Source organism: Girardinichthys multiradiatus, chromosome 13 (genome assembly GCF_021462225.1).
Source record: "Girardinichthys multiradiatus isolate DD_20200921_A chromosome 13, DD_fGirMul_XY1, whole genome shotgun sequence".
Classification (NCBI taxonomy): Eukaryota; Metazoa; Chordata; class Actinopteri; order Cyprinodontiformes; family Goodeidae; genus Girardinichthys; species Girardinichthys multiradiatus.
Genome location: NC_061806.1, coordinates 25,722,596 through 25,730,996, shown reverse-complemented (window position 1 = coordinate 25,730,996; position 8,401 = coordinate 25,722,596). Strand labels below are relative to the sequence as shown.

General features: G+C 38.9%; 1 protein-coding gene across 1 annotated transcript; it reads left to right on the top strand.

The window, feature by feature from the left end:
* The first annotated feature begins 1,534 nt into the window (after nucleotides 1–1,534).
* On the top strand, nucleotides 1,535–8,067 carry psmg2 (proteasome (prosome, macropain) assembly chaperone 2). Its single transcript, XM_047384084.1, has 7 exons — nucleotides 1,535–1,748; nucleotides 3,841–4,012; nucleotides 5,850–5,908; nucleotides 6,619–6,737; nucleotides 6,830–7,009; nucleotides 7,511–7,631; nucleotides 7,739–8,067. The coding sequence occupies exons 1-7, from the start codon at nucleotides 1,692–1,694 to the stop codon at nucleotides 7,820–7,822; spliced, it is 792 nt and encodes a 263-aa protein (XP_047240040.1). The 5' UTR covers nucleotides 1,535–1,691; the 3' UTR covers nucleotides 7,823–8,067.
* The last annotated feature ends 334 nt before the right edge of the window (nucleotides 8,068–8,401 follow it).

Here is an 8,401-nt window from a genome sequence, read left to right as displayed (position 1 = left end):
TTTTCCTGTGTTTTATTTGTCGTTTGTCAAGGGATTCATCTGAATCCATAATATATAATCTATATCTATTCATCTATAACCTTTATATTCTTTTAAGGTGTTTTTGTCCTTAATCAATAATGTCATCATATAAACAGGGATGAAGATGATGGTAGTGATGATGATGTACATATTGAAGTCTTTGAAGAACCCTCTGAGATCTACACATTGGCTCTCAAAAGTCAGCACAACACTATTAATATGTTTTGTCTTGTGATATAAAAAATGAGACCCTGATAAATAACTTTGAAAGTGTTTCCACCTGTAAGGTTACATTTATCTGGTACAATTTAACATAAAAATATCAAGCATCTTAGAAAAATAATAAATAAAGCCACAACAAATTGGTTGTAAGAGAGTGCAGGTTTGTAAAACATGATTTGACACAATTTCAGAATCAAACCTTTTTGGTATGAGTCTATCAGGATCCCACATCTTTCTAATATGGAGCAACTCTACTTTGTAAAAGTTCTACAAATGTTTAATGATAAATTTTGTTCTGGACTCTGGCCAGTATGTTTTACTCTCATGAAGGTATTCCTATAAGGATTTGGGTGTATGTTTTGACTCAAACTGATAAATTCATCCTCTTCTTCTTAGCAGAAATTTAAATGGTTTGTGTCTGGTATTTGGAAATGTTCACAAGTTCTTCAACTTTAATGAAAATCATAGATCCGTCTGAAAACGTAACCCAAGAGCATTATGCAGCCACCACCATGTTTCACAGTGGCGTAGTGTTCTTTTGGTCATACTAAGTTGCTCGGTTTGTTCCAAACTTATCTTTTGGAATCATGGTGGTCTTTCAGTGTTGTGGCAGCCTTTTTCCAACTTCCTCGGCCAGTTTCCTTCTTGTATTTCTATCAAAAATGGAGAAGCATCCAGTTTTGGTAATGTGACTATTTTACCATGTTTTTTTTTCCAATTATTGATGTCTTTACCTTGTTGTATATATAATACTGTGGAATTCCTTATACTCTTCTGGTTGATACACTTTCGCAGTGAGATCTGATCCTTTCCAACCTCTCTGCAAACTATGTTAGCTTTTTTTACTCAAATCTGTAAATGTCAGGAAAATCCTGCCAAGTCAGCTAAACTTGTTTTTTTGTGAGCCACTCTCAAACATTATCAGGGCTCAACATCTGCCCGCTTATTAAAAACCTTTTGGAGGCTGCCTGATCTCTTACACTGGTTTAATTGGCGTTAAAACCCCGCTTTCCCAGCATGTCGCTTGTCTCGCCGGCTAAAAAATGGTGCGGAGCCATCATTAGTTTATTGTCCCTATTGATTTGCCTGAATAGAATACGAGCTCCTAGTTAAAAAGGGTATCAGTCCATATTAAGCGTATTAACCAGATTGATTAAATAACAATCCTAGGTACAAACTTTACCACTAATGTTTTTTTTGTTTGATTTTTTGTTGTTGAGGAAAGTTTTATTGTTGCTTTTTCATCAGGCATTCCCAGGTCGCCCTACTAGCGTTTTAGTCATCAGTCATCGACAGTTAGGGGTCCAAAACGGTCCATAACACTAGCAGGCATGAAAGTTGAATTGAAACCTGCTGTAAACCAAAGTTTTATCTCATTCAGCCACATTTAAACACACTTTCTACTCACCTGTCTGGTTTTGTGTTTTTTTTTTTGACCCAAGAGCACCATGTTTATCTCCTCACAAAGCTCTCCGGCTGCCTTCAAAGGTTTTACCCTCGTCATGGTGAGTTTGACGGTTAATCCAGCAGGAGCTTCTCGTGTCTGTAATGTGTCTAGGCAGTGAAATCTGAAGTCGTTTCTAAAGTAGAAAGCCTTTTGTCACGTTTAAACGTATAAAATAATCTAATACAAATGTAACAAATGATTTGTTTTAATTTAGAGTAGCTATGATTATTTGGCAGCGTTTTTACAGTTTACTCATGCTAGGTCCAGTCATTGGAGCTGGTTAGGTATAATTTAAGACGCCTACAGTAACACTGATCTACGAATGAGTGAAGCATAAATCGCTAAAACTACGAGATGGAATAGCAGAGTTATAAACGCAAAAATATGCTAGCGAATTTTTGTTTATCTTTCGGTATTAAATGGTGTCAAATGTGCAACAGCCCTTTCCTGTTTTAGTCAATTAAGTTTTCCGAATTGAAATGTCAGAAGATGGACAGAAATATCATTTTTTCTGTGATTGTTACGTTTCTTTGAAGACGAGGTTAAATCAGCCAAGATGTCACGAAGAGTTATGAATTATGGACCTTGTTCATTCTTCACAAACTACTAAACAACAGCAATCCCTTCAGGAAGGAGTCTGGTTCTGTGTCCCAGAGATGAACATGTTTGGTGCAAAATGTTCATTTCAACACTAGGACAAAGGCAAAGAGCCCTGGAAATGTGAGGGCTGAAGCTGGAAAGAGAGTGTCATTATCTACAGTAAAGTGAGACCTGTACACATAATTAGATATATAAAGAAAGGCCACCCAGGGAGAAAGAAGCCATTTCTCCAAAATCAACATACAAGCCAGATTATAGTTTACAAAGGCGTTCAGGGACACAGACCTTAGATGCCACCTGCAGTCTAATGAAACTAAAATGTATCCTCAATTTTATTTCATCGGAGGGTCAAAACTCCAGTAAGCCATGTTAAGAAGCTTGAGGAGAGACACAAAAAGGTTTGAACCAAGTCAAACTGTTTAAATGTCAACTTTACCAAACACTAAGAAAATGTATGTAAACTTCTGAACTGAGGTAAAGAAAAACAGTTAAAAACTTAATTGTCTCTGAAAGTTGCAGAAAACCCGATCATTTAATAAACTAATAATTACAAAGCACAGATTTTTCTGGCTATACAGATTCTTTCTTTTCTTTAGGTTTGACCCAATTCCAGTTTTATTTGGAACAACTATATTATGTACAAAGTCATTAGTTTAAACTGTTTTAATTCAAACATTAAATGTGATGATGATGAATCTGACATTGCATACAGCAAGCAGCCTCCTCACTATAACATTTGCATTCTGTAAAGCAACTATATTGCTAAAAGGTACCAAATAATAGCATTCAACCATATTATAAAGCGTACACAGAGGATTTATTGATGATCCCATGAAACTAACACAATAAAAAATGTTAAAACAACAAATCATGAATCATGATCAATTTCTTTCATTATAAGAATAAACTAAAACACTTGCCGAACTCTACACTTTACTAACGTTTACTGTGATTTACTCAGTGTACAGCAGAGAATGTGTTTATTTCTTACTTACCTATAAAAATACCAATTTATGTATTCTAATTTAAAGCAGTCATCATATACATGAAATAATTCCTTGTTAAGTCAAATTCCTTGTTTGTATGTACGAACTTGGCAATAAAGCTGATTCTGATAACAATAAATTATGTTATTTATGATTTTATTTTTAGGTTTGTAGAGGTAAAAAAGTTCCATCAAAAGTGTGTGAGTTATTTAAAAAATGTTTCCAGGCTGTTGACCGAGTCAGTGTTTTTTTTAAATTCTGTAACAAAACATCAAACCTTTTAAAAACAATTTAAATGTTTTATGTTTCAAATGCTAAAAACTATAAAGTACAAATTTTTTGCTAGGAAGTAGAAGTGAGCATTGTGTTGAACTACAGAATCATTATGTGGTCCTCAGTTGACATATTTAAGTTTTCTTCTCATGTCAGATTTGAAATCAACTATGGAAAGTAACACTTATTACATTTTATTATTTTATTTTTTTTGGTCGGGCTCAGTTTTTCCACATAGAATATGAAAAAACATGCATTTGTTTTTTTTTTTCGTTTTTTTTGCCTTCACAGCCTGCAGTCGCCGTCGGTAACGTGGGTCAGCTGGCCGTTGACCTCCTTGTGTCCACTCTCAACATGAGCAGAGCGGGCTACTTCCACACAGACTGCCTGATCCCGATGGCTGGGAACAACCCGTACGCCAGCTGCAAAGAGGACGCCGAGGAGCTGCACACTCCTGCAGAAGGTAGCACCAGATCTCAGAGTTCATTTTCAATCCACTGGGTTGGTACATGTCATACTTTCCCAATATTATTTGTGCTTTTATGAAGATGTTGACAAAGTGTTATTTTTAACCTCTTATCTTATTCCGAGAGGTCAAACCAATCAGCTTATCAACAGTATACAGGTCCTTCTCAAAATATTAGCATATTGCAATAAAGTTCATTATTTTCCATAATGTCATGATGAAAATTTAACATTCATATATTTTAGATTCATTGCACACTAACTGAAATATTTCAGGTCTTTTATTGTCTTAATACAGATGATTGTGGCATATAGCTCATGAAAACCCAAAATTCCTATCTCACAAAATTAGCATATTTCATCCGACCAATAAAAGAAAAGTGTTTTTAATACAAAAAACGTCAACCTTCAAATAATCATGTACAGTTATGCACTCAATACTTGGTCGGGAATCCTTTGGCAGAAATGACTGCTTCAATGCGGCGTGGCATGGAGGCAATCAGCCTGTGGCACTGCTGAGGTCTTATGGAGGCCCAGGATGCTTCGATAGCGGCCTTTAGCTCATCCAGAGTGTTGGGTCTTGAGTCTCTCAACGTTCTCTTCACAATATCCCACAGATTCTCTATGGGGTTCAGGTCAGGAGAGTTGGCAGGCCAATTGAGCACAGTGATACCATGGTCAGTAAACCATTTACCAGTGGTTTTGGCACTGTGAGCAGGTGCCAGGTCATGCTGAAAAATGAAATCTTCATCTCCATAAAGCTTTTCAGCAGATGGAAGAATGAAGTGCTCCAAAATCTCCTGATAGCTAGCTGCATTGACCCTGCCCTTGATAAAACACAGTGGACCAACACCAGCAGCTGACACGGCACCCCAGACCATCACTGGCTGTGGGTACTTGACACTGGACTTCTGGCATTTTGTCATTTCCTTCTCCCCAGTCTTCCTCCAGACTCTGGCACCTTGATTTCCGAATGACATGCAGAATTTGCTTTCATCCGAAAAAAGTACTTTGGACCACTGAGCAACAGTCCAGTGCTGCTTCTCTGTAGCCCAGGTCAGGCGCTTCTGCCGCTGTTTCTGGTTCAAAAGTGGCTTGACCTGGGGAATGCGGCACCTGTAGCCCATTTCCTGCACACGCCTGTGCACGGTGGCTCTGGATGTTTCTACTCCAGACTCAGTCCACTGCTTCCGCAGGTCCCCCAAGGTCTGGAATCGGCCCTTCTCCACAATCTTCCTCAGGGTCCGGTCACCTCTTCTCGTTGTGCAGCGTTTTCTGCCACACTTTTTCCTTCCCACAGACTTCCCACTGAGGTGCCTTGATACAGCACTCTGGGAACAGCCTATTCGTTCAGAAATGTCTTTCTGTGTCTTACCCTCTTGCTTGAGGGTGTCAATAGTGGCCTTCTGGACAGCAGTCAGGTCGGCAGTCTTACCCATGATTGGGGTTTTGACTGATGAACCAGGCTGGGAGTTTTAAAGGCCTCAGGAATCTTTTGCAGGTGTTTAGAGTTAACTTGTTGATTCAGATGATTAGGTTCATAGCTCGTTTAGAGACCCTTTTAATGATATGCTAATTTTGTGAGATAGGAATTTTGGGTTTTCATGAGCTGTATGCCAAAATCATCCGTATTAAGACAATAAAAGACCTGAAATATTTCAGTTAGTGTGCAATGAATCTAAAATATATGAATGTTACATTTTCATCATGACATTATGGAAAATAATGAACTTTATCACAATATGCTAATATTTTGAGAAGGACCTGTAAATAGTTATTTGTGACCAGGAATCCTGCCTGTATCATATAAATCTGTCTGACTGACTTTTATTCAGTTTACACAGCAGCAGAACTGAAACTGGCTGTTCTTCAAATCAGAGCACCAATTATTCAGGTAAGCGCTCACTATTATGTTTTGTCTTCTATTTTCTTTTCAAGATATTTAACTGTAATATGATAAATAAACACTTGAACCATTTCCAGTCATCATGGGTATGGATATCATGTCAATGAACTCTACTAACTCCAGTATTTACATGGATCCTCTGAAATCTTTTAATAAGTAATGCTGAAGGATCTGGAATGTCGTTTACCTTGATAGGGCTGAGGATGTTGGGTAACTTCACATCAGTGATTGTGATTTAATGCAGCTGGAACAATGAGAAAAGTCAAAAGAACTCACTGAAGATCTTTTGTTACTATTTTTAAGCATCAGTTTGCATAAAAACCCTTTACCAACTGTACCGTATGGTGGGGGTAGCTTCACGCTGTGTGTCTGGTTTGCTGCAGTAGCCTGTGGTCAAATATACAGCCAGAACTATGCCAAATGCTTGTTGCTGGGTAGAAAAATATATGGTGCGAGACACAATTTGCTAAGGGACTTTTAACCAAATATTAATGGGACTGTATGTATATGTTGGAGCTTGTATGTATGATTTTTGCCATAGAGAAAGGTTACGCTAAATTCAAATAATTATCACAACCAAATCACTAAAAGCCCCAAATTAATATGCCTTACATGCCCATGATATGTGTAGCTACACTTGTGTGTCGTTTCTGTTAATTCTATCATATTCACTGCTCCAAACTTTATTTTAACTGCAGACAAGGTCTAAAAAGTTTCGTCAGCAACTCGTTTCTTGGATCAAAGCCAGCGGCTTCTCTAGGACAGTGGTCCTGTCCAGCAGCCATTCCTACCAGAGGGACGACCAGCAGCTGCAAGGGTAAGAATATTCACCTGACATCACCCATGTGTTGTTTTTGCTTAAGCTATTTACACTCCTGTCTAAATGCTAATTGATTTTTCCTGTTAAAGGACTCCTTTGAGGTACCTGATCACTCCGTCCCTGCTGACGGCTAGTGCGGACGCTCTAAAGGAGCTGGGCTGGAGGGAGATGGAGCGAATACCTGCATTTCCTGGAGTGAAGGACGCAGACGCAGAGCCGAGACTCTGCATCCCAGGAGGAGGCATCACCAAAGGGCTTTACACAGACAGGTAGAGAAGTACAATCATAAAGAAAAGAAAAACTAATGGGGCCTTGCAAAAGTGTCCCAACCACCACCTTTAATGTTTTTTACTGTGACATTGTTCGAAAGACCAACACGAAGTAGTGAGTAATGTGAAGGGAAAGTAAATGGAAGGATGGTTTTCAGAATTGTTTTGGTGTGGTGTGTATTTGTTTCAGCCCCCTTTGCTCTGATACGCCAAAATAAAATCCAGTGCAACCAACTGCCTTCATAAATCGTCTTATGAAGTATAAAAAGAGCTGTTCTGTGAAGGCAAATGCATGCTACACTTTTTTTTGTTGCCATGACAATAGATAAGTTTTAGGGGTGTGAATACTTAAACAAGGCACTGTTGCATCTCATGTGAATAACTGTATAACCTTGGCTCAGAATTACTTGTCATTCTGTGCAATCCAACCATCACATGTAATAATTGAATTTCTACATTGATGTCAGCATAACATGATCTTTGTGCTGGACGTGCGTTTAGCTGCGACGAGGATCTCCCGCTGGTGGTGCTGCTGCTCTTCTGCTCAGAAGGCGACAACATTCCCGACGCGTTCGCCCTCGTCAACCACCTCAACGACTGGCTCCATCTGCTGGACAGTCAGGTAATCCTGAAACAAGACTTTCCTGCAAGTCTGCAGGCATCAGACGTGAAGTTCAAGTTTTAAGTTTGCACCTCTGTTCTCGTCGTTCTGTCCGATTTTCCTTCCAGAGCCAAGAACCGAACAGCAAGTGGAAGGTTCCGACTTCCTGGAGTCTGCTGTATGGAAGCGGTATCCCTCCTGCACTTTTCTAACTGTTGACATTTTGATCCAAACAGTAGCTTGTAATAAATGTAAGAAAGCTAATTCTTTAAAGATGCATAAAGTGTGAAATACTTGTTATTGGCATCACAATTAGTCTGGTTAGAAAAAAAAAAAAAGTACTTTAATTAACCTCTTGATATTCCATGTGCCAACATTACAAGAATTCAACTCAAACAAGCCTTTCTGTAGAACTTTCCTAGCATTTGAGTGTTTTCCAATAAAATCGTCAGAGATTCTCGTGTTTTGTTTAACGTGATAAAGACGTGATTCACTGTCCCTAAATCCAACCACCACCCTGTTAACTGAAATCGCTTGGCCCGGTGCCATCGTGTATTCCTGGCAGCCCAGCCTCTATGTAATTCGATCTGCAGCTCACGCTGTCGTAACAGAACAAGTCTCTTATTCAACAGCCGAGCCGGTTGCCAAGTCTGCGGTTTTTGTCAGTTTGTTTGCATCATTGTATTGGTCGCCTTGTGTGTGGGCCCAGTTATGGGAAAGGAATGTTTTAAAGGGGGTGTGTGGGGTGGGAACTGATTGTTGGAAAACCTAAATGTTTCCTGACAAAAATA

Bases quoted from the DNA above. Each gene is read 5' to 3' on its own strand.
- psmg2 (XM_047384084.1), top strand. From the start codon at position 1,692: ATGTTTATCTCCTCACAAAGCTCTCCGGCTGCCTTCAAAGGTTTTACC. The intron at 1,749-3,840 runs GTGAGTTTGACG...TTGCCTTCACAG, and splicing joins AAGGTTTTACCCTCGTCATG to CCTGCAGTCGCCGTCGGTAA. The intron at 5,909-6,618 runs GTAAGCGCTCAC...TTTTAACTGCAG, and splicing joins TCAGAGCACCAATTATTCAG to ACAAGGTCTAAAAAGTTTCG.